This window comes from Salmo salar, chromosome ssa19, assembly GCF_905237065.1.
Source record: "Salmo salar chromosome ssa19, Ssal_v3.1, whole genome shotgun sequence".
In the NCBI taxonomy this organism is placed as follows: Eukaryota; Metazoa; Chordata; class Actinopteri; order Salmoniformes; family Salmonidae; genus Salmo; species Salmo salar.
Genome location: NC_059460.1, coordinates 550,822 through 578,292, shown reverse-complemented (window position 1 = coordinate 578,292; position 27,471 = coordinate 550,822). Strand labels below are relative to the sequence as shown.

Below are 27,471 nucleotides of genomic sequence, written 5' to 3'. Positions count from 1 at the left end.
AATCAACCATTTATCGGATCATCAAGAACTTCAAGGAGAGCGGTTCAATTGTTGTGAAGAAGGCTTCATGGCACCCAAGAAACTCCAGCAAGTGCCAGGACCGTCTCCTAAAGTACCACCAGTACAGAGCTTGCTCAGGAATGGTAGCAGGCAGGTGTGAGTGCATCTGCACGCACAGTGAGGCGAAGACTTTTGGAGGATGGCCTGGTGTAAAGAAGGGCAGCAAAGAAGCCACTTCTCTCCAGGAAAAACATCAGGGACAGACTGATATTCTGCAAAAGGTACAGGGATTGGACTGCTGAGGACTGGGGTAAAGTCATTGTCTCTGATGAATCCCCTTTCAAGATTGTTTGGGGCATCCGGAAAAAAGCTTGTCCGGAGAAGACAAGGTGAGCGCTACCATTAGTCCTGTGTCATGCCAACAGTAAAGCATGCTGAGACCATTCATGTGTGGGGTTGCTTCTCAGCCAAGGGAGTGGGCTCACTCACAATTTTGCCTAAGAAAGAATGGTACCAACACATCCTCCGAGAGCAACTTCTCCCAACCTTCCAGGAACAGTTTGGGGACGAACAATGCATTTTCCAGCTTGATGGAGTACCTTGCCATAAGGCAAAAGGGATAACTAAGTGGCTCGGGGAACAAACATCAATATTTTGGGTCCATGGCCAGGAAACTCCCCAGACCTTAATCACATTGATAACTTGAGGTCAGTCCTCAAGAGGCGGGTGGACAAACAAAAACCCACAAATTCTGACAAACTCCAAGCATTGATTATGCAAGAATGGGCTGCCAATAGTCAGGATGTGGCCCAGAAGTTAATTGACAGCATGCCAGGGCGGATTGCAGAGGTCTTGAAAAAGAAGTGTCAACCCTGCAAATATTGACTCTTTGCATCAACTTCATGTAATTGTCAATAAAAACCTTTGACACTTATGAAATGCTTGTAATTATACTTCAGTATTCCATAGTAACATCTGACAAAAATATCTAAAGACACTGAAGCAGCAAACTTTGTGGAAATTAATATTTGTGTCATTCTCAAAACTTTTGGCCACGAGTGTAAGCTGTTAGAGATGGAGCTCATGTTTTCTAAGCAGATCGACTGTTTGGGTGTATGTAACTGATACAAAAGTGCAGAACAGGAATGCCTATTCAAAAAAGTTAAAGCCCAGTCAGGGTTGTACTTTGGTTTTGTGTCATCTATTCTCATGTTGAAGTTGAAGGTTTTCCCAAGGCCTCCGCTTGTGTTTTGCCCACAAACTTCCTTACCCTCCCAGCTTGTTGTAAATGATACATGCATGGAATGACACCGTAATGAGTATGGGACATGTTTAATCGCAACATACGTCATTTGTATCTCTCATTTCTAGGAAAAGCCTGATCATATTCTGGGTTGCCAAGGGCGCCACGGTTAAAGCTCCAGGGAACGACTTTTAAACTTAACCCCCCCAAAAATTAAGACATTGGGTCACAACTAGAAGTGATTCTTCTTCTGAGCCTATTCTTAAGAAACTAAAACAATGAAGTGCATTCCAAACATTCCAAGACAATGTCTATAAGGCTATAAGGTCTACAATGCTCTTGAGGTCTATGCCTAATACATCATTGAGGTGTAAAGCACACACACTTGTAGGCCTATCTCCCTGGATACCACCTCACTTGTTGCCAGGTTACCCGGGGAATGGTTGTGGGACATCAAATAACTGATTGATTGTACAGTGTCTTGTCATTTGAGTGCCGGGTTAGGTGCACACTCTGTCTTTGGTTATATAAATCTTTATTGCTGCAAGTTGTGAATTTCAAGTTGTGTAGCAAGGTTTTGTTTCTGTGTTACCCTGGTTACCTTGTCTGAGGACACTGCAACCCTGTAAAATTGAGACACACATTTCTATGTACATTTTATAAAAGAGTTAAGAAATCAATGTCTACGTGTGCAGAAACAAATAACTTTTGTATTGGTTCCTATTGTCTCATCTTGGAAAGAAACATAACAGTTCAAGTATCTTAACCACAGAAGCCTCAGTGAGACAGTTTTGTGATTTTGACGATTTTCAAGGATGTTTTTACAGCCCTAGACATATTTCCATGACGTGACTGAGCTCAATGAAATATCAGTCGTTTTAGGTAGTCCATTTTCAGATGTACTCTGAGATAGCAAAGCCACAACCTTTCAATGTGGATGCTGTCCCCTGTTTCCTCTTACATCTAGCGGAACACCTGCTCCAATATCCAATGATAGGCGTGGCGCGAATTACAAATTCCTAAAAAATCCCCAAACTTCAATTTTTCAAACATATGACTATTTTACACCATTTTAAAGACAAGACTCTCCTTTATCTAACCACACTGTCCGATTTCAAAAAGGCTTTACAGCGAAAGCAAAACATTAGATTATGTCAGCAGAGTACCCAGCCAGAAATAATCAGACACCCATTTTTCAAGCTAGCATATAATGTCACAAAAAACAAAACCACAGCTAAATGCAGCACTAACCTTTGATGATTTTCATCAGATGACACGCCTAGGACATTGTTATACAATACATGCATGTTTTGTTCAATCAAGTTCATATTTATATCAAAAAACAGCTTTTTACATTAGCATGTGAAGTTCAGAACTAGCATTCCCACCGAACACTTCCGGTGAATTTACTAAATTACTCACGATAAACGTTCACAAAAAACATAATTATTTAAAGAATTATAGATACAGAACTCCTTTATGCAATCGAGGTGTCCGATTTTAAAATAGCTTTTCGGTGAAAGCACATTTTGCAATATTCTGAGTAGATAGCTCGCCATCACAGGCTAGCTATTTTGACACCCACCAAGTTTGACCCCCACCAAACTCAGATTTACTATAAGAAAAATTGGATTACCTTTGCTGTTCTTCGTCAGAATGCACTCCCAGGACTTCTACTTCAATAACAAATGTTGGTTTAGTTCAAAATAATCCATCAAAATAATCCATAGTTATATCCAAATAGCGGCGTTTTGTTCGTGCGTTCAAAACACTATCCAACCGCTGTTTAAAATCAATTTTTATGCTATTCTTCTCGTAAAAAAGCGATAATATTCCGACCGGGAGTCGTTGTTTTCGTTCAAAGACGAAAGAATAACAACATGGTGTCGCCTCGTGCACGCGCCTCCAGTCTCTGTTCTCTGATCGACCACTATCTAAATGCGCTAGTGTTTTTCAGCCAGGGCCTGCAAAGACATCATTCAGCTTTTTGCCGCCTTCTGAGAGCCTATGGGAGCCGTAGGAAGTGTCACGTTACAGCAGAGATCCCCTGTTTTGGATAGAGATGATCAAGAAATGGTCAGAGAGGGCGCTTCCTGTTTGGCGCTTCCTATCCAAAGCTAATAATTATATGCATATTCTAGTTTCTGGGCAGGAGTAATAATCAGATTAAATCGGGTACGTTTTTTTATCCGGCCGTGAAAATACTGCCCCCTATCCATAACAGGTTAATTCAGTTTGCTCAGTTTTACCCTGTGTGCTCATTGCCTGTTACATCACGTTCATTTGGACAGAATGCAATCAGATTTATTCATAAAGCATTCGGGCAAGAAAGCTGATTTAATTATAGTGTGAAGTGAGCTTTATGATTGTGTTTGAAAGGTCTCTCTCATGGTTGTCTCTATATTACAGGTGAAGGATCTGACCAAGTTCCTGGATCCCAGTGGGCTGGGGGTGATCAGCTTTGAGGACTTCTATCGAGGAATAACGGCCATCAGCAATGGAAGTGAGTCAGAGGATCTTCCTTTCGAAGCTGGGATGACGATGATTACCATCATAGTTGGACTTTTATTTGGAAAATTAGACGGATGTGCTCTTGACTGACATGCCCCATTTTGTCCTATTGTCTGGCATCTTTTGTCAATCCTAGGGCTGTGGTGGTCATGAAATTTTGTCAGCCGGTGATTGTCAAGCAAATAACTGCCTGTCTCACGGTAATTGACCGGTAATTAACATAAACACATTAAGCATCTCCTGGCATCGCCAACATGCCACTGATGCAGGCCTTTGGAACATCTACATTTTAAAAAGTAAAAAAGATATATGCTGTGTTCGATACTCATACTACCCACACTAACTGTACTATTTGTGTCGTGAATTGAGTTTATAGTATGCTTAATGGTCATAGTATGGATATAGTTAGTATGCCAAAAGTTCCCGGATGTCGTACTAAATTTGCCAAAATATGAAGTATACACGCAAAGGACACTATTTCTCTACTTTAGGGCCCATAATGCAATTCTTCAGGAAATGGTCGTGGCTTCACATCATTTTCAGATTTGAAGAAAATGGCGCAAGATATGCAGCCTAAGTCCAATGATAGCGGATACAAATTCATTGCTTTAACTAATTATGACAAATGTTAAGCAATGTAATAAAGTAATTCCTTTTCAAATAAGTTACCTTACACGTTATGTTGGCTGACAATTTGTTCGCTACGCTGTCCTTAACCTGTTAGGGCTAGGGGGCAGTATTGACACGGCCGGATAAAAAACGTACCCGATTTAATCTGGTTACTACTCCTGCCCAGTAACTAGAATATCTTTTTATTGAAGACTGAGGATCTTTGCCGTAACGTGACACTTCCTACGGCTCCCATAGGCTCTCAGAACCCGGGAAAAAGCTGAATGATATCGAGGCAGCCTCTGGCTGAAACACATTATCGCGTTTGGATAGTGGCTGGTCAGAGTACTCTGAGACTCACGCTCGTGCACGAGGGCACGAGATGTATTTATTTTCTCTCTCTTTGTACGTATACAGGCTTTCCCGGTCGGAATATTATCGCTTTTTTACGAGAAAAATGGCATAAAAATTGATTTTAAACAGCGGTTGACATGCTTCGAAGTACGGTAATGGAATATTTAGAATTTTTTTGTCACGAAATGCGCCATGCTCGTCACCCTTATTTACCCTTTCGGATAGTGTCTTGAACGCACAAACAAAACGCCGCTATTTGGATATAACAATGGATTATTTGGGACCAAACCAACATTTGTTATTGAAGTAGAAGTCCTGGGAGTGCATTCTGACGAAGAACAGCAAAGGTAATAACATTTTTCTTATAGTAAATCTGACTTTGGTGAGTGCTAAACTTGCTGGGTGTCTAAATAGCTAGCCCTGTGATGCCAGGCTATCTACTGAGAATATTTCAAAATGTGCTTTCACCGAAAAGCTATTTTAAAATCGGACATATCGAGTGCATAGAGGAGTTCTGTATCTATAATTCTTAAAATAATTGTTATGCTTTTTGTGAACGTTTATCGTGAGTAATTTAGTAAATTCACCGGCAGTGTTCGGTGGGAATGCTAGTCACATGCTAGTCACATGCTAATGTAAAAAGCTGGTTTTTGATATAAATATGAACTTGATTGAACAAAACATGCATGTATAGTATAACATAATGTCCTAGGGTTGTCATCTGATGAAGATCACCAAAGGTTAGTGCTGCATTTAGCTGTGGTTTGGGTTTATGTGACATTATATGCTAGCTTGAAAAATGGGTGTCTGATTATTTCTGGCTGGGTACTCTGCTGACATAATCTAATGTTTTGCTTTCGTTGTAAAGCCTTTTTGAAATCGGACAGTGTGGTTAGATTAACGAGAGTCTTGTCTTTAAAATGGTGTAAAATAGTCATATGTTTGAAAAATTGAAGTTTTAGCATTTTTTAGGTATTTGAATAACGCGCCACGGGATTACACTGGCTGTTGAGTAGGTGGGACGCAAGCGTCCCACCTAGCCCATAGAAGTTAAGAGCCACATAGCATATCATTACAGCATGTCCAGTATGTATGTTAGCTAGCTACCTAACGTTAGTTGGCTACTTATACATCAAACTTGCCAATATATTAACTATAGGCAAACTAACTACCCAATGTTTATTGACTTGATTATTCACATCATTCTTAGGTAAATGGTATAGTCGATGTGCGTTCTCAATGGACATTCGGGTGCTTTCGTAGATTCGCTTATCTTAAATAAGCATGCCCCATTCAAAAAAATGTAGAACCAGGAACAGATATTGCCCTTGGTTCACTCCAGACCTGACCGCCCTTGACCAGCACAAAAACATCCTGTGGCGTACTGCATTAGCATCGAATAGCCCCCGTGATATGCAACTTTTCAGGGAAGTTAGGAACCAATATACACAGGCAGTTAGGAAAGCTAATGCTAGCTTTTTCAAACAGAAATTTGCTTCCTGTTGCACAAGTTCAAAAAAGTTCTGGAACACTGTAAAGTCCATGGAGAATAAGAGCACCTCCTCCCAGCTGCCCACTGCACTGAGGCTAGGAAACACAGTCACCACCGATAAATCCACTATAATTGAGAATTTCAACAAGCATTGTTCTACGGCTGGGCATGCTTTCCACCTGGCTACCCCTACCCCGGTCAACAGCCCTGCACCCCCTACAGCAACTCGCCCAAGCCTTCCCCATTTCTCCTTCTCCCAAATCCAGTCAGCTGACATTCTGAAAGAGCTGCAAAATCTGGACCCCTACAAATCAGCTGGGCTAGACAATCTGGACCCTTTCTTTCTAAAATTATCTGACAAAATTGTTGCAACCCCTATTACTAGCCTGTTCAACCTCTCTTTCGTATCGTCTGAGATTCCCAAAGATTGGAAAGCTGCCGCGATCATCACCCTCTTCAAAGGTGGAGACACTCTAGACCCAAACTGCTACAGACCTATATCTATCCTACCCTGCCTTTCTAAGGTCTTCGAAAGCCAAGTTAACATTCAGATGTCAGAAATAATGTTCCCATGTTCATATTTTTGGAGAAAAAGGTTTTGGCGGCAAGAGTCTCTGTCTACACCAAGCACATTCCTTTCCCAATACTGAAGGGCAGGAAAGGCCCTTTTGCAACACACAATATATGACCGGATGTTAAGGTGTCAGGGGAGAGGGGGGGGGCTGGCTGGCTGGCTGGCTGGCTGGCTGGCTGGCTGGCTGGCTATCTGTCAGCCATTTGCCAAGCTGATCTGGCACTTTCGATCCTCACCCAGGAGAGAGTCATGACACTATAGAATGCTGATCCTCCTCTTTTCAGTAGAGGTATTCGCTCTGTTTTCTCACGCAATTGCATAGCCTATAGAAATGTTGCGCAACATCAGCTAATAGTCTCTCATGAAGTGTTTGATTTAGAGTTTCTAAACATTTGCATTGATGTCAGATTGATTAGAGGGACAATAGAGTGTGGGGTACCAGGCAATTAGCAAGTTTGGTATGCTTCTAATCACATTCAGCAGCATCAGAGCTTGGAGAAGCCGAATTACCGTGACTAAGCGGTCACGTGGAATTTGACTGCCGTCATGACTTGTGACCACCGGTGTGGTGGTAATACGGTCACTGTAACAGCCCTAGTCAATCCGTAAGTATCTGTATTGTTGACCGACTCTAATACACCATTTAAACTATTTGCAATTTCTATCAACTCACTAAGTCTGCTACTTCTAACAATATGGAGAGCAACGTCAAGTGACCAACATGACGACCAGGAATACGACAAACCCGAAGCGGATCCTCTGTTTGGCCTACCACCCAGGACAATGGACGGATCCCAGCCGGCGAGCCAAAACAACGGCGCCGCAGAAGGGGCAGACGGAGCGGTCTTATGGTCAGGCTACGTAGACGGGCACATCGTGCACCCCTCCCGAGCATACTACTCGCCAATGTCCAGTCTCTTGACAACAAGGTAGACGAAATCCGAGCAAGGGTTGCCTTCCAGAGAGACATCAGAGACTTTTGTTCACCTGACTTAGAATTCCTCACTATCAAATGCCGACCGCATCTCCAAAGAGAATTCTCTTTGATTATAATCACAGCCGTGTATATCCCCCCCCAAGCAGACACATCGACGGCCCTGAAAGAACTTCATTGGACTCTATGTGAACTGGAAACCACATATCCTGAGGCTGCATTTATTGTAGCCAGGGATTTTAACAAGGCTAATCTGAAAACAAGGCTCCCCAAATTCTATCAGCATAACGGTTGTGCTACCAGGGCTGGTAAAACCCTGGATCATTGTTATTCTAACTTCCGCGACGCATATAAGGCCCTCCCCCGCCCTCCCTTTGGAAAAGCTGACCACGACTCCATTTTGTTGCTGCCAGCCAATAGACGGAAACTAAAACAGGAAGCTCCCGCCCTCAGGTCTGTTCAACGCTGGTCCGACCAATCGGATTCCGCGCTTCAAGATTGCTTCGATCACGTGGACTGGGATATGTTCCGCATTGCTGCGAACAACAACATTGACGAATACGCTGACTCAGTGTGCGAGTTCATTAACCTGTTAGGGCTAGGGGGCAGTATTTACACGGCCGGATAAAAAACGTACCCGATTTAATCTGGTTATTACTACTGCCCAGAAACTAGAATATGCATATAATTATTGGCTTTGGATAGAAAACAACCTAACGTTTGAATGGTGTCTGAGTATAACAGAACTCATATGGCAGGCAAAAACCTGAGAAGATTCTGTAAAGGAAGTGCCCTCTCTGACCATTCCTTGGGCTTCTTGACAATTTTTATTGAAAACTTAGGATCTTTGCTGTAACGTGACACTTCCTACGGCTCTCAGAACCCGGGAAAAAGCTGAATGATGTCGAGGCAGCCCCTGGCTGAAAAACATTAGCGCCTTTGGTAAGTGGTCTATCAGAGGACAATGAGACTGAGGCGCGTGCACGAGGCGACCCCATGTTTTTATTTTCTCTCTCTTTGTACTAAAACACAGATTCCCGGTCGGAATATTATCGCTTTTTTACGAGAAAAATGGCATAAAAATTGATTTTAAACAGCGGTTGACATGCTTCGAAGTACGGTAATGGAATATTTAGAAACGTTTTGTCACGAAACGCATCGGGCGCGTCACCCTTCTCTACCATTCGGATAGTGTCTTGGACGCACGAACAAAACGCCGCTATTCGGATATAACGATGGATTATTTTGGACCAAACCAACATTTGTTATTGAAGTGGCAGTCCTGGGAGTGCATTCTGTTGAAGACAACAAAAGGTAATCAAACTTTTATAATAGTAAATCTGATATTGGTGAGTGCTAAACTTGCCGGGTGTCTAAATAGCTAGCCCGTGATGGCTGGGCTATGTACTTAGAATATTGCAAAATGTGCTTTCACCAAAAGCTATTTTAAAATCGGACATATCGAGTGCATAGAGGAGTTCTGTATCTATAATTCTTAAAATAATTGTTATGCTTTTTGTGAACGTTTATCGTGAGTAATTTAGTAAATTATTTGCAAATTCCTCCGGAAGTATGCTAGTTCTGAACGTCACATGCTAATGTAAAAAGCTGTTTTTTGATATAAATATGAACTTGATTGAACAAAACATGCATGTATTGTATAACATAATGTCCTAGGTGTGTCATCTGATGAAGATCATCAAAGGTTAGTGCTGCATTTAGCTGTCTTCTGGGTTTTTGTGACATTATATGCTAGCTTGAAAAATGGGTGTCTGATTATTTCTGGCTTGGTACTCTGCTGACATAATCTAATGTTTTTCTTTCGTTGTAAAGCCTTTTTGAAATCGGACAGTGTGGTTAGATAAAGGAGAGTCTTGTTTTTAAAATGCTGTAAAATAGTCATATGTTTGAAAAATTGAAGTTTTCGGATTTTCGAGGAGTTTGTATTTCGCGCCACGCCCAATCATTGGATATTGGAGCGGTGTTCCGCTAGCGGAACGTCTAGATGTAAGAGATTAACCACCTCGTGCGTTTCCGTCTGTAGATTAGTGGGGTTCCGTGTGGTAGAGGGGACCAATCCAATTGGCAAAATAGTTATAGTTATAGTGGCCCAAGAAAATTGTCCGACAGACCTATTCAGATAGCAGCTGATAAGACAGCTAACGATTAGCGGGCCGCAGATGGGCGTTCAGGTTACATCGCGACGGAGGGGCCAGTTGGATAACTCCCTCAGGCAGATAACGTCGGTAGTCCAGTCGTGAAGGCCCTGTGGGGCTCCGCATCGGCAGTAAAATGGGTCCGGATAGGTGATTGTTGCCCAGGAGTGACTGATGGAACTCTTCAGCTGGCTAGCTCTGGAATAATTGATGTTTGCTCTGGGACCGACGTTAGCCAATAGTCACTCGGATAGCAGCTAGCTAGCTGCAAGATCCAGGTGTAAATGTCCAGAGCTTGCGATAGAAATCCGGGGATATGGAGAGAAAAATAGGTTCGTTATGCTCTGGTCTGAGTCGCGTTGTGCAAAACTGCCGATAGCTATTCGAGCTTAGGGATAGCTGATGACCGCCAACCGGTGAATGATTGATGCAGTAGATGGTATAGCGTACAGTATATACATATGAGATGAGTAATATAGGGTATGTAAACATTATATAAAGTGGCATTGTTTAAAGTGGCTAGTGATACATTTATTACATCAATTTCCATTATTAAAGTGGCTAGAGTTGAGTCAGTATGTTGGCAGCAGCCACTCAATGTTAGTGATGGCTGTTTAACAGTCTGATGGCTTTGAGATAGAAGCTGTTTTTCAGTCTCTCGGTCCCAGCTTTGATGCACCTGTACTGACCTCGTCTTCTGGATGATAGCGGGGTGAACAGGCAGTGACATGGGGGGTTGTTGTCCTTGATGATCTTTTTGGCCTTCCTGTGACATCAGGTGCTGTAGGTGTCCTGGAGGGCAGGTAGTTTGCCCCCGGGGATGTGTTGTGTCAACCGCACCACCCTCTGGAGAGCCCTGTGGTTGTGGGCGGTGCAGTTGCCATACCAGGCAGCGATACAGCCCGACAGGATGCTCTCGATTGTGCATCTGTAAAAGTTTGTGAGAGTTTTAGGTGACAAGCCAAATTTCTTCAGCCTCCAAAGGACATCCATCCAACTTGACACCAGAGTATGTGAGTGGAGCGTAGTAGGCGCGTAGCAGAGCGTGCCTAATTTGACTGGAGCGCGGAGCAAGTTTCCAAACGCGTCAGCCTTCTCTCCTGTTCCAATTTTACTCCAGTAGTGCTCATTCCACAAGCTCAGGGCATGACTGGCCCAGCATGCATTTGTAGGCTACTTGTGTGCTGCTATAGCCCCTTGCTTTAGCTATTGTCATGGAGGTCTCTAAATATTTTCATAAAAAACTGATAAAAAAACATAGGCGCAAAATCAAGGTGACTTACAGAGATGAGGACAAAGAGAGGGAGTGTGGTGATTTAAAATCCACAACTAAAGAATCATTGTGGAATCTGAAAACTAAAGACACGTATCCCAAAAGGATGATGGTGTACTACGTGCACATGCTAACAGAAAGGAATCAGGTGGGTAGCTAGCTAAGTGTGTCATTGTAACAAAGTATTTCTAAACTAAAAATCCGATCTCTTAAAGTTTTGTTCATTTTCGTTCTATTATCTATACAATAGGCTAACTAGCATTGATTCTGGCCCAATATGCCTGATATATTACCTCTCAAGGAACATTCTGTTTTGATAGGATTATTTTGTATAAAAACCTTTAGGCCTACCTAAAGAAAAAGAAAAAAAACTCCATATCCCTGCCCAACCTTGCAAGAGTGGGTCTACGGGTGTTTAGCTTCCCCAGTGGCTCTGCAAGCACGGAGAGGGTATTCTCCACTGCTGGACTGCTCTCCAGGCACCATCGCATGAGCCCGAATCAAATTAAATGAAATCAAAATGTATTTGTCACCTGCTCTGAAAACAACAGGTGTAGACCTTACAGTGAAATGCTTACTTACAAGTCCTAACCAACAGTGCAATTTTTAACCTGTTGGGGCTAGGGCTAGCCTTAATCCCCCAGTTGGGATTGCTAGCAAGGCGGGAAATTCAAAACCTCAAAAATCTAATAATTTCAATTTCTCAAACAATCAACTATTTTACACCATTTAAAAGATAAACATCTCCTTAACCTCTTGGGGCTAGGTGGGACGCTAGCGTGCCACCCGTGGTGCACTCCATCAACAGCAGGTGCATTTCAAGAGCGGCAAATTAGAATCCAAATAAATGTCAAAATTCAAATTTTTCAAAAATACAACTATGTTACACCATTTGAAAGATAAACATCTCCTTAATCTAACCACGTTTTACGATTTCAAAAAGGTTTTACGGCGAAAGCATAAATTTAGAGTATGTTAGGACAGTACATTTACAAGAGTTGTGTGTAATGTTTTGTCAAGTCAAAGACAGGGTCACCAAAACCATAAAACCAGCTAAAATGATACACTAACCTTTTACAATCTCCATCAGATGACACTCCTAGGACATTATGTTAGACAATGCATGCATTTTTAGTTCTATCAAGTTGATATTTATATCCAAAAACAGCGTTTTACTATGGCATTGATGTTGAGGAAATCGTTTCCCTCCAATAACCGGCAGTCAAGTCAGCGTCACAAATTAAATAATTAAAATTAGAAAACATTGGTAAAATATTATATTGTCATTTAAAGAATTATAGATTTACATCTTTTGAACGCAATCAACTTGCCAGATTTAAAAATAACCTTACTGGGAAATCACACTTTGCAATAATCTGAGCACTGCGCCCAGAAAAATACGCGTTGCGATACAGACTAGACGTCATGTTGGGGAGATCTAAAATCGAAAATACTATGTAAATAATCCATTACCTTTGATTCTCTTCATCAGATGTCACTTCCAGGTATCACAGGTCCATAACGAATGTAGTTTTGTTCAAAAAAGCTCATCATTTATGTCCAAAAATCTCCGTCTCGTTAGCACATGATGTAAGCCAGCCGGACTTCTCGTCATGAACGAGGGGAAAAAATATATTTCCGTTCGTTCAAACATGTCAAACGTTGTATAGCATAAATCATTAGGGCCTTTTTAACCAGAACATGAATAATATTCAAGGTGGACGAATGCATACTCTTTTATAACGTATTGGAACGAGGGTACCCAACATCAACTCGCGCGCAAGGTGTCTAATGGGACATCATCGTTCCATGGCTCTTGTTCGGTCAGATCTCCCTCCAGAAGACTCAAAACACTTTGTAAAGGCTGGTGACATCTAGTGGAAGCAATAGGAAGTGCCAAAATATTCCTAAACCCCTGTGTTTTTCAATGGGATAGGTTTAAAGTCAATACAACACATCAGGTATCCACTTCCTGTCAGAAAATGTCTCAGGGTTTTGCCTGCCAAATGAGTTCTGTTATACTCACAGACACCATTCAAACAGTTTTGGAAACTTTAGAGTGTTTTCTATCCATATATAATAAGTATATGCATATTGTAGTTACTGGGTAGGATTAGTAACCAGATTAAATCGGGTACATTTTTTTTATCCAGACGTGCAAATGCTGCCCCCTAGACCCAACAGGTTAATCTAACCACATTGTTCGATTTTCAAAGAGGCTTTACGGCGAAAGCATAAAGTTAGATTATGTTAGGACAGTACATAGCCAAAAAAGTACAAACATCCATTTTCAATTCAAGGACAGGCGTCACCAAAAGCAGAAAACCAGCTAAAATTATGCACTAACCTTTGACAATCTTCATCAGATGACACTCCTAGGACATTATGTTATACAATACATGCATTTTTGTTCCATCAAGTTCATATTTATATCCAAAAACAGCATTTTACAGTGGCAGAATATTTTTCTCCCTCAAATGCTTCCGGTGAATTAGCGTTACAATTTACAAAATTACTATTTGAAAACATTGGTAAATTATAATATTGTCATTCAAAGAATTATAGATTAACATCTCGTAAATGCTACCACATTGCCAGATTTCAAAATAACTTTACTGGGAAATCACACTTTGCAATAAACGGGGTCCTATGCTAAGAACATGCTAAGAACAATAGGCTAGGATATACAGGTTAGCACCATCTAATATCAATAATACTATTGTAAATATCCCCTTACCTTTGATTATCTCCATCAGAAGGCACTTCCAGGTATCCCAGGTCCACAACAAATGTGGTTTCTTTTGACAAAGTTAATAATTTATGTCCAAATAACTCCAAATTTGTTCCATGTTGTTAGGCGTTCAGTAGGCTCCTCAAAAGTAGGGCGGGGGGGGAAGTCACGACGAAAAGTTAAAAAAAAAATCTATTTACGTTCGTTCAAACATGTCAAACGTTGTTTAGCATCAATCTTTAGGGCCATTTTTAACGTGAAACATCAGTAATATTTCAACCCGACCTCTCCTGTGTCTTGAAAACCGTTTTTGAAAAATGTCTCGCCTCACATGCACGCGCAGGTGCGCACAATAATGAAGTGACGACATCCCAGGGACGTCAACTTCTCTTCATTGTCATCCGGTCTCTGTTCATCATAGACGCTTCAAACAACTTTATAAAGATCGTTGACATCTAGTGGAAGCCGTAGGAAGTGCGAAATGAATCCTTTGTCACTGTGTGATCTATTAGCAATGACTCGAAAATAGTACAGCCACAAAATTCTCATTTCCTGGTTGTATTTTTCTCAGGTTTTTGCCTGCCATATGAGTTTTGTTATACTTACAGACACCATTCAAACAGTTTTAGAAAATTCAGAGTGTTTTCTATCCAAATCTGTTAATAATATGCATATCCTAGCTTCTGAGTTGGTGTAGGAGGCAGTTAAAAATGGGCACATATTTTTTTCAAAGTTCTCAATACTGCCCCCTAGCCCCAACAGGAAAAAATAGGTATTAGGTAAACAATAGATAAGTAAAGAAAAAAAATTACAGTGAAAATAACAGTAGCGAGGCTATGTACAGGTGGTACCTGTACAGAGTCATTGTGCAGGGGCACCGGTTAGTCGGGCTAATTGAGGTAATATGTAGATGTAGGTATAGTTAAAGTGACTATGCATAGATGATAAACAGAGAGTAGCAGCAGTGTAAAAAAGGGGGTTGGCGGGACACAATGCAAATAGTCCAAGTAGCCATTTGATTACCTGTTCAGGAGTCTTATGCCTTGGGGGTAAAGCTGTTGAGAAGCCACAGACTTTGGCCGAACTCGTGTTTCTAAAAGTTAATTCAAAGGCACGGTAGACAGATCCTAATTAGGCTTTTTTTTAAATGTGTATTTAATTCTAAGTCACAGCATATATGCGCAATTTATAGACTAATGATTTAATACAACAAAATGTTTAAATGCTCCTGCCAGCCTAGTGTGTTGCACTCACATATTTTGCCAGGTAAGTTGACTGAGAACACATTATCATTTACAGCAACGACCTAGGGAATAGTTACAGGGGAGAGGAATGAGCAAATTGTAAACTGGGGATGATTAGGTGGCCATGATGGTGTGAAGGCCAGATGGGGAATTTAGCCAGGACACCGGGGTTAACCTGTTGGGGCTAGGGGGCAGTATTTGCACGGCTGGATAAAAAAATGTACCCGATTTAATCTGGTTACTAATCCTACCCAGTAACTAGAATATGCATATACTTATTATATATGGATAGAAAACACTCTAAAGTTTCTAAAACTGTTTGAATGGTGTCTGTGAGTATAACAGAACTAATTTGGCAGGCAAAACCCTGAGACATTTTCTGACAGGAAGTGGATACCTGATGTGTTGTATTACCTTTAAACCTATGCCATTGAAAAACACAGGGGCTGAGGAATATTTTGGCACTTCCTATTGCTTCCACTAGATGTCACCAGCCTTTACAAAGTGTTTTGAGTCTTCTGGAGGGAGATCTGACCGAACAAGAGCCATGGAACGATGATGGCCCATTAGACACCTGGCGCGCGAGTTCATGTTGGGTACCCTCGTTCCAATACGTTATAAAAGAGAATGCATTCGTCCACCTTGAATATTATTCATGTTCTGGTTAAAAAAGGCCCTAATGATTTATGCTATACAACGTTTGACATGTTTGAACGAACGTAAATATATTTTTTTCCCCTCGTTCATGAAGTGAAGTCCGGCGGGCTTAGATCATGTGCTAACAAGACGGAGATTTTTGGACATAAATGATGAGCTTTTTTGAACAAAACTACATTCGTTATGGACCTGTGATACCTGGAAGTGACATCTGATGAAGAGAATCAAAGGTAATGGATTATTTACATAGTATTTTCGATTTTAGATCTCCCCAACATGACGGCTAGTCTGTATCGCAACGCGTATTTTTCTGGGCGCAGTGCTCAGATTATTGCAAAGTGTGATTACCCAGTAAGGTTATTTTTAAATCTGGCAAGTTGATTGCGTTCAAGAGATGTAAATCTATAATTCTTTAAATGACAATATAATATTTTACCAATGTTTTCTAATTTTAATTATTTAATTTGTGGTGCTGACTTGACTGCCGGTTATTGGAGGGAAACGATTTCCTCAACATCAATGCCATAGTAAAACGCTGTTTTTGGATATAAATATGAACTTGATAGAACTAAAAATGCATGCATTGTCTAACATAATGTCCTAGGAGTGTCATCTGATGGAGATTGTAAAAGGTTAGTGCATCATTTTAGCTGGTTTTATGGTTTTGGTGACCCTGTCTTTGAATTGACAGTACATTACACACAACACTTGTAAATGTACTGTCCTAACATACTCTAAATTTATGCTTTCGCCGTAAAACCTTTTTGAAATCGTAAAACGTGGTTAGATTAAGGAGATGTTTATCTTTCAAAGGGTGTAAAATAGTTGTATGTTTGAAAAATTTGAATTTTGACATTTATTTGGATTCAAATTTGCCGCTCTTGAAATGCACCTGCTGTTGATGGAGTGCACCACGGGTGGGACGCTTGCGTCCCACCTAGCCCATAGAGGTTAACACCCCTACAACAAGTGCCATGGGAGCTTTAGTGACCACAGAGAGTCAGGACACCTGTTTAAACATCCCATCTGAAAAACAGAACCCTACACAGGGCAATGTCCCCAAACACTGGAATATTTTTTTAGACCAGAGGAAAGGGTGCCTCCTACTGGCCTCCCAACACCACTTTCAGCAGCATCTGGTCTCCCATCCAGACTAACCCTGCTTAGCTTCAGAAGTAAGCCAGGAGTGGGATGCAGGGTGGTATGCTGCTGGCCCCATGCTTCACAATATACACTGCTCAAAAAAATGAAGGGAACACTTAAACAACACAATGTAACTCCAAGTCAATCACACTTCTGTGAAATCAAACTGTCCACTTAGGAAGCAACACTGATTGACAATACATTTCACATGCTGTTGTGCAAATGGAATAGACAACAGGTGTAAATTATAGGCAATTAGCAAGACACCCCCAATAAAGGAGTGGTTCTGCAGGTGGTGACTACAGACCACTTCTCAGTTCCTATGCTTCCTGGCTGATGTTTTGGTCACTTTTGAATGCTGGCGGTGCAAACGGTCAGAAACAGACTCCATGAGGGTGGTATGAGGGCCCGACGTCCACAGGTGGGGGTTGTGCTTACAGCCCAACACCGTGCAGGACGTTTGGCATTTGCCAGAGAACACCAAGATTGGCAAATTCGCCACTGGTGCCCTGTGCTCTTCACAGATGAAAGCAGGTTCACACTGAGCACATGTGACAGACGTGACAGAGTCTGGAGACGCCGTGGAGAATGTTCTGCTGCCGTCAACATCTTCCAGCATGACCGGTTTGGCGGTGGGTCAGTCATGGTGTGGGGTGGCATTTGTTTGGGGGGCCGCACAGCCCTCCATGTGCTCGCCAGAGGTAGCCTGACTGCCATTAGGTACCGAGATGAGATCCTCAGACCCCTTGTGAGACCATATGCTGGTGCGGTTGGCCCTGGGTTCCTCCTAATGCAAGACAATGCTAGACCTCATGTGGCTGGAGTGTGTCAGCAGTTCCTGCAAGAGGAAGGCATTGATGCTATGGACTGGCCCGCCCGTTCCCCAGACCTGAATCCAATTGAGCACATCTGGGACATCATGTCTCGCTCCATCCACCAACGCCACGTTGCACCACAGACTGTCCAGGAGTTGGCGGATGCTTTAGTCCAGGTCTGGGAGGAGATCCCTCAGGAGACCATCCGCCACCTCATCAGGAGCATGCCCAGGCGTTGTAGCGAGGTCATACAGGCACGTGGAGGCCACACATGTGGAGGCCACCTAATTTTGACTTGTTTTAAGGACATTACATCAAAGTTGGATCAGCCTGTAGTGTGGTTTTCCACTTTAATTTTGTGTGACTCCAAATCCAGACCTCCATGGGTTGATAAATTGGATTTCCATTGATTATTTTTGTGTGATTTTGTTGTCAGCACATTCAACTATGTAAAGAAAAAAGTATTTAATAAGATTATTTCATTCATTCAGATCTAGGATGTGTTATTTTAGTGTTCCCTTTATTTTTTTGAGCAGTGTATTTAGTTGTAGGCTATACAATTTAAATAATAGGCTCCTTCTTAGGCTACCTGTCTAGCTCCTGACCTATTTAGTGTTCATGTGCTGTTTAACACATGTAGCCTATTTGAAATGATGAGTGCTTTTTTACAGTCACCTTTTCATGTTTATTCAAATACTTTGTATTCCAATCATATGGTTTGTTTTCAATACTTCAAATCCAAATGGTTGGTCCAGGTAGTCACAAAAATAGGTGGGTGTTAATTAAAGGGTAGTTTTAATGAATTGAGCAAATTTGGAGCGTCAGTTTTTTTCTTGTGAGCGAGGAGGGGTTTTTAGCGGCGAGTTGGAAAGGATGTGGAGTGAGGTGCAGAATTCCCGACAGCTCAACTCTGCTCACATATACTCTGCTTGACAGAACTGTGGGAAGCATTGGAGTCAACATGGGCCAGCATCCCTGTGGAATGCTTTCGATTGTCCATGCCCTAAGGAATTGAGGCTGTTCTGAGGGAAAAAGGGTGGGATACTCAATATTAGGAAGGTGTTCTTAATGTTTCGTATACTTCTGTATACTTTTAAAGTTGAAATCCTTTCTTTATTCACTTGACTTAAACACAATGCAGCCTATTTTTCATTATTTCATTCTGTGATATTCAAAGTCGGGGTTGCAACCCCGGGTGAATTGCAGTGAGGTTGCTAAAATTCAAATACTTTTTTTTTTTTTACCAAAAATTAAGAATCCAGATTATTGTATGGGACAATATAAAAACGTTTTTGAGAAAGATAATTTGAAAAATAAGATTCCTTAACCCTAGAAAATGTATATATTGGTTTCTTTTCATTTTTATAATTCTTTTCATTGTGGTTATTTGTTGAAAATATAAGGTTGTGTCATTAGATTTGGAGTGTTGTCGCGAAACAAAAAAGTTTGAATACCACTGCTCTAACTTAAATCTTTGTTTACTTTGAGTTGACCCTATTGTCTCTGCTTACCTAATTACATATGTGTAGTGGCAGTGTTCTATTGTTTTCGTGGCATATTGGCTCTGTCTTTACAATAGCATTGTGTTGACTTTGTTCTGTATGTGTTTGCAGGTACAGAGCCCCAGCTCTACGATGTGCACTTCAGCCCAGGGGACGGAGCAGTGGGCTGCCCAGAGGAGTACGATGAGGTAGGTGATGTCATTGGATATAGTTATCACAGTTATTGGTTACATTACAGTTACTGCTGGCAGTATGACCACTCAACACATACATTATAATAGCAGTGTGACTGCACAGAATATCAATGAACCCCCTGACATAAAGCAGCATGATATGGGCCAGGGTGGTCTAATGTGAATGAGCAGTCCTATATAGTGGTATAGCATGGTATACCAATGTGACTGCCCATTTGTAATATATTATCAACTTGTGTGGTCCAGTTGTGCTGTTACCATTGTCCCTTTGCGTACAGAGTTCCTTGGCTGAACTCTCTGCGCCCTCACTCATTCCACAGTAATTCAGCGAGTGGCCAGCAAAGCTATCATTACCACTCCGTGAATATTCCACATGCTGAACACTACGGTTTGGCACAGAGTCCAATGACATCCTGCAGAATTTTCACATTGTTTTTTTTTCGACCAAATATTGAATGGTTAGAGTCTCTGGTCGTATATACACATGTATTCTATTATGTTTTTTCAGCTGCGGTGAGCATATCTGAAATTCTTGGCTCATCTCGTGCGTGGACTTTGACTATTTATTAATCCTTTCTGCTGCCTCCACAAGATTAAACCTTTTCTTTCGACTGTTATTCCATCAGTTTGCTTCGAGCACTGAGTGCACTGCATGCTGCCTAATAGTACACGCAAAACACCCGTCTCAACGTCAACAGTAAAGAGGTGACTCCGGGATGCTGGCCTTCTAGGCAGAGTTGCAAAGAAAAAGCCATATCTCAGACTGGCCAATAAAAATTAAATATTAAGATGGGCAAAAGAACACAGACACTGGACAGAGGAACTCTGCCTAGAAGGTCAGCATCCCGGAGTCATCTCTTCACTGTTGACGTTGAGACTGGTGTTTTGCGGGTACTATTTACTGAGGCTGCCAGTTGAGGACTTATGAGGCGTCTGTTCCTCAAACTAGACACTAATGTACTTGTCCTCTTGCTCAGATGTGCATCGGGGCCTCCCACTCCTCTTTCTATTCTGGTTAGAGCCAGTTTGCGCTGTTCTGTGAAGGGAGTAGTACACAGCGTTGTACGAGATCTTCAGTTTCTTGGCAATTTCTCGCATGGAATAGCCTTCATTTCTCAGAACAAGAATAGACTGATGAGTTTCAGAAGAAAGTTATTTGTTTCTGGCCATATTGAGTCTGTAAGTGAACCCACAAATGCTGATGCTACAGATACTCAACTAGTCTAAAGAAGGCCAGTTTTATTGCTTCTTTAATTAGCACAACAGTTTTCAGCTGTGCTAACATAATTGCAAAAGGGTTTTCTAATGATCAGTTAGCCTTTTAAAATGATAAACTTGGATTAGCTAACACAACGTGCCATTGGAACACAGGTGTGATGGTTGCTGATAATAGGCCTCTGTACACCTTTGTAGATATTCCATTAAAAATCTGCTGTTTCCAGCTACAATAGTCCTTTACAACATTAACAATGTCTACACTGTATTTCTGATCTATTTGATGTTATTTTAATGGACAAAAAATGTGCTTTTCTTTCAAAAACAAGGACATTTCTAAGTGACCCCAAGCTTTTGAACTTTAGTATATGCATATTTAAATATATACATACATACATACAGTACCAGTCAAAAGTTTGGACGTCTACTCATTCCAGGTGTATTTAAAATGTGCAAAGCTGTCATCAAGGCAAAGAGAGCTACTTTAAAGAATCTCAAATATAAAATATATTTTGATTTGTTTCACACTTTTGATTACTACATGATTTCATATGTGTTATTTCATAGTTTTGATGTCTTCACTATTATTCTACATTGTAGAAAATAGTAAAAATAAAGAAAAACCCTTGAATGAGTAGGTGTGTCCAAACTTTTGACTGGTACTGTATATACAGTCGTGGCCAAAAGTTTTGAGAATGACACAAATATAAATTTTCACAAAGTCTGATGCCTCTGTTTGTATGATGGCAATTTGCATATACTCCAGAATGTTAGGAAGAGTGATCAGATGAATTACAATTAATTTCAAAGTCTCTCTTAGCCATTCAAATGAACTGAATCCCCAAAAATAATTTCCACTGCATTTCAGCCCTGCCACAAAAGGACCAGCTGACATCATGTCAGTGATTCTCTCGTTAACCTCTATGGGCTAGGTGGGACGCTAGCGTGCCACCCGTGGTGCACTCCATCAACAGCAGGTGCATTTCAAGAGCGGCAAATTTGAATCCAAATAAATGTCAAAATTCAAATTTTTCAAAAATACAACTATTTTACACCATTTGAAAGATAAACATCTCCTTAATCTAACCACGTTTCACGATTTCAAAAAGGTTTTACGGCGAAAGCATAAATTGAGTATGTTAGGACAGTACATTTACAAGAGTTGTTTTGTCAAGTCAAAGACAGGGTCACCAAAACCATAAAACCAGCTAAAATGATGCACTAACCTTTTACAATCTCCATCAGATGACACTCCTAGGACATTATGTTAGACAATGCATGCATTTTTAGTTCTATCAAGTTCATATTTATATCCAAAAACAGCGTTTTACTATGGCATTGATGTTGAGGAAATCGTTTCCCTCCAATAACCGGCAGTCAAGTCAGCGTCACAAATTAAATAATTAAAATTAGAAAACATTGGTAAAATATTATATTGTCATTTAAAGAATTATAGATTTACATCTCTTGAACGCAATCAACTTGCCAGATTTAAAAATAACCTTACTGGGAAATCACACTTTGCAATAATCTGAGCACTGCGCCCAGAAAAATACGCGTTGCGATACAGACTAGACGTCATGTTGGGGAGATCTAAAATCGAAAATACTATGTAAATAATCCATTACCTTTGATTCTCTTCATCAGATGTCACTTCCAGGTATCACAGGTCCATAACGAATGTAGTTTTGTTCAAAAAAGCTCATCATTTATGTCCAAAAATCTCCGTCTTGTTCGCACATGATCTAAGCCAGCCGGACTTCTCGTCATGAACGAGGGGAAAAAATATATTTCCATTTGTTCAAACATGTCAAACGTTGTATAGCATAAATCATTAGGGCCTTTTTTAACCAGAACATGAATAATATTCAAGGTGGACGAATGCATACTCTTTTATAACGTATTGGAACGAGGGTACCCAACATGAACTCGCGCGCCAGGTGTCTAATGGGACATCATCGTTCCATGGCTCTTGTTCGGTCAGATCTCCCTCCAGAAGACTCAAAACACTTTGTAAAGGCTGGTGACATCTAGTGGAAGCAATAGGAAGTGCCAAAATATTCCTAAACCCCTGTGTTTTTCAATGGGATAGGTTTAAAGTCAATACAACACATCAGGTATCCACTTCCTGTCAGAAAATGTCTCAGGGTTTTGCCTGCCAAATGAGTTTTGTTATACTCACAGACACCATTCAAACAGTTTTAGAAACTTTAGAGTGTTTTCTATCCATATATAATAAGTATATGCATATTCTAGTTACTGGGTAGGATTAGTAACCAGATTAAATCGGGTACATTTTTTTTATCCAGACGTGCAAATGCTGCCCCCTAGCCCTAACAGGTTAACACGTGAGTGTTGACGAGCACAAGGCTGGAGATCACTCTGTCATGCTGGTTGAGTTTGAATAACAGACTGGAAGCTTCAAAACGAGGGCGGTGCTTGAAATCATTGTTCATCCTCTGTCAACCATGGTTACCTGCAAGGAAACACGTGCCATCATCATTGCTTTGCACAAAAAGGGCTTCACAGGCAAGGATATTGCTGGCAGTACGATTGCACCTAAATCAACCATTTATTGGATCGTAAAGAAGGCTTCAGGGCGCCCAAGAAAGTCCAGCAAGCGCCAGGACCGTCTCCTAAAGTTGATTCAGCTGCGAGATCGGGGCACCACCAGTACATAGCTTGCTCAGGAATGGCAGCAGGCAGGTGTGAGTGCATCTGCACACACAGTGAGGCAAAGACTTTTGGAGGATGGCCTGGTGTCAAGAAGGGCAGCAAAGAAGCCACTTCTCTCCAGGAAAAACATCAGGGACAGACTGATATTCTGCAAAAGGTACAGGGATTGGACTGCTGAGGACTGGGGTAAAGTCATTTTCTCTGATGAATCCCCTTTCCAATTGTTTGGGGCATCCGGAAAAAGCTTGTCCGGAGAAGACAAGGTGAGTGCTACCATCAGTCCTGTGTCATGCCAACAGTAAAGCATCCAGAGACCATTCATGTGTGGGGTTGCTTCTTAGCCAAGGGAGTGGGCTCACTCACAGTTTTGCCTAAGAACACAGCCATGAATAAAGAATGGTACCAACACATCCTCCGAGAGCAACTTCTCCCAACCATCCAGGAACAGTTTGGTGACGAACAATGCCTTTTCCAGCATGATGGAGCACCTTGCCATAAGGCAAAAGTGATAACTAAGTTGCTCGGGGAACAAAACATTGATATTTTGCGTCCATGGCCATGGAAACTCCTCAGACCTAAATCCCATTGAGAACTTGTGGTCAATCCTCAAGAGGCGGGTGGGCAAACAAAACCCACAAATTCTGACAAACTCCAAGCATCGATTATGCAAGACTGGGCTGCCATAAGTCAGGATGTGGCCCAGAAGTTCATTGACAGCATCCCAGGGCGGATTGCAGAGGTCTTGAAAAAGAAGTGTCAACACTGCAAATATTGACTCTTTGCATCAACTTCATGTAATTGTCAATAAAAGCCTTTGACACTTATGAAATGCTTGTAATTATACTTCAGTATTCCATAGTAACATCTGACAAAAATATCTAGACACTGAAGCAGCAAACTTTGTGGAAATTAATATTTGCGTCATTCTCAAAACTTTTGGCCACAACTGTATGTATGTATGTATGTATGTATGTATGTGTGTGTATGTATGTATGTGTGTGTGGTATGTATGTATGTATATATACGTATATATGTGTATGTATGTGTATATATGTGTATACATATACATACACACACACACACACACACACACAGTGCATATAGGAACTATTCAGACCCCTTGACTTTTTTCACGTGTTGTTACGTTATAGCTTTATTCTAAAATTGATAAAATAATTGTTTCCCTCATCAATTGACACACAATACCCCATAATGACATAGCGAAAACAGATTCTTTATTTTTAGCAAATGTATTAAAAATAAAAACAGATACCTTATTTGCATAAGTATTCAGACCCATTGCTATGTAGCTCGAAATTGAGCTCAGGTGTATTTTGTTTACATTGATCATCCTTGAGGTGGTTCTACAACTTGATTGGAGCCCATCTGTGATAAATTCAATTGATTGTATATGATTTGGAAAGTCACTCACCTGTCTATTTAAGGTCCCACAGTTGACAGTGCATGTCAGAGCAAAAACCAAGCCATTAGGTTGAAGGAATTGTCCATTCAGCATTGAGACCGGATTATATCGAGGCACAAATCTGGGGAAGGGTACCAAAACATTTCTACAGCATTGAAGGTCCCCAAGAACACAGTGGCCTCCATCATTCTTAAATGGAAGACGTTTGTAACCACCAAGACTCTTCCTAGACCTGTCCGCCTGGCCAAACTGAGCAATCGGGGGAGAAGGGCCTTGGTAAGGGAGGTGACCAAGAACCCGATGGTCACTCTGACAGAGCTTCGGAGTTCTTCTGTGGATATGGGAGAACCTTCCAGAAGGACAACCATCACTGCAGCACTCCACCAATCAGGCCCACTTGGAGTTTGCCGAAGGGAACCTAAAGACTCTCAGACCATGAGAAACAAGATTCTCTGGTCTGAGGAAACCAAGATTGAATTCTTTGGCCTGAATGGCAAGCGTCACGTCTGGAGGAAATCTGGCACCATCCCTACGGTGAAGCATTGTGGTGGCAGCATCATGCTGTGGGGATGTTTTTCAGCAGCAGGGACTGGGAGAGTAGTCACGATCGAAGGAAAGATGAACGGAGCAAAGTAGAGAGATCCTTGATGAAAACCTGCTCCAGAGCCCTCAGGACCTCTGACTGGGGTGAAGGTTCACCTTCCAACAGGACAATGACCCTAAGCACACAGCCAAGACAACGCAGGCGTGGCTTTGGGACAAGTGTTTGAATGTCCTTGAGTGGCCTTGCCAGAGCCCTGACTTGAACCCGATCGAACATCTCTGGAGAGACCTGAAAATAGCTGTGCAGAGACGCTCTCTATCCAACCTGATAGAGCTTGAGAGGATCTGCAGAGAAGAACAGGAGAAACTCCCCAACTACAGGTGTGCCAAGCTTGTAGCGTCATACCCAAGAAGATTTGAGGCTGTAATCGCTGTCAAATGTGCTTCAACATACTACTGAGGAAAGGGTCGAAATACTTACGTAAATGTGACATCAGTTTTTTTTTTATGAATTCACTTTATTGGGGTATTGTGTGTAGATTGATGAGGCAAAGTTGTTGTTGTGTTGTTCTGGGCTGATTCCTCACCGTTCTCATGATCATTGCAACTCCACGTGGTGAGATCTTGCATGGAGCCCCAGGACAAGGGAGATGGCAGTTATTTTGTGTTTCTTCCATTTGCGAATAATCGCACCAACTGTTGTCACCTTCTCACCAAGCTGCTTGGCGATGGTCTTGTAGCCCATTCCAGCCTTGTGTAGGTCTACAATCTTGGAGAGCTCTTTGGACTTGGCCACGGTGCCTGAGCAGTACTGCGCTGCCTGCCGTAAGCACGGGGAGTTGGTCCAGAATTCCTTCCTGGTTCCGCCACACTCCCCGTGTGCCCCCCCCCAACATTTTTTGGGGCTGCCTCTCGTGTCTGTTGCGCTCCCTCTCCTCATACCAGCGCCTCTCAGCTCTCGCCGCCTCGATCTCCCACTGCGGGCGGCGATTATCCCCAGCTTGAGCCCATGGTTCTTTACCGTCCAGGATTTCCTCCCAAGTCCACGATTCCAGATAGCTCCTCTCCTGGTTCTTCTCCTTGCGCTGCTCCTTCCTCCGCTGCTTGTTCCGTTTTTGGTGGGTAATTCTGTAACAGCTGTCGTGAGAGAGAGTAGACTAAAGTGCAGCGGAGTTAGTGTTCATCATTGAATATTTAATAGCAGAAAGAACACTATACAAAAATAAGGAAACCGACAGCCAAACAGTCCTGTCAGGTGCAAAACACTAACAGAAACAATTACCCACCAAACCCAAAGGAAAAACATGCTCCTTATATGTGACTCCCAATCAGCAACAACGAACTTCAGCTGTGCCTGATTGGGAGCCACACACGGCCCAAAACAAAGAAATACAAAAAACCTAGAAAATGAACATAGAACGCCCACCCAATGTAACACCCTGGCCTAACCAAAATAAAGAACAGAACCCCTTTCTATGGCCAGGGCGTTACACCTCTGTAGCTTTCTATCTAAGTTGTCAATGCCAGGAGGTTTGTCATTATTGATCGATAATAATAATTTTTTCACCTCTCCCACACTAACTTTTCAAAATTCAAACTTGCAATGCTTTTCTTTCATTATTTGTTTTTTTTATGCATTAATACAATTGTTTACTGGTCGTTGTTGGCATTTCCTGCCTAAGTTTGCCCACTTTGCCAATGAAATAATCATTAAAATAATTGGCAACATCAAATGGTTTTGTGATGTCCATAATTTCATTTAAAGTACTCCCAATGTTTTTTTCCATCATTCTTTATATCATTGATCTTGGCTTCATAATACAGTTTCTTCTTTTTTGTTGTTGAGTTTAGTCACATAATTTCTCAATTTGCAGTAAGTAAGCCAGTCAGACGTACAGCCAGACTTATTAGCCACTCCTTTTGCCCCATCTCTTTCAACCATACAGTTTTTCAATTCCTCATCAATCCATGGAGCCTTAACTTCTATGGGCTACGTGGGACGCTAGCGTCCCACCTGCGGGACACAGCCAGTGAAATATCAGGGCGGCAAATTCAAAATGTCATAATTCAACTTTCTAAAACATACAACTATTTTACACCATTTTAAAGATACACTTCTCCTTGATGTAACCACATTGTCCGATTTCAGAAAGGCTTTACAGCGAAAGCAAAACATTAGATT

At 41.6% G+C, this 27,471-nt stretch overlaps 1 protein-coding gene across 3 annotated transcripts in view; it reads left to right on the top strand.

The window, feature by feature from the left end:
• Nucleotides 1-27,471, top strand: part of LOC106578252 (rab11 family-interacting protein 3) — a 140,126-nt gene that overhangs the window by 24,460 nt on the left and 88,195 nt on the right. For all 3 annotated transcript variants that reach the window (XM_014156908.2, XM_014156909.2, XM_014156910.2), the window contains 2 exons: nt 3,653-3,746; nt 19,350-19,426. In XM_014156908.2, the coding sequence (XP_014012383.1) occupies nt 3,653-3,746; nt 19,350-19,426 (171 nt within the window). The remainder of the gene's footprint in view (nt 1-3,652; nt 3,747-19,349; nt 19,427-27,471) is intronic.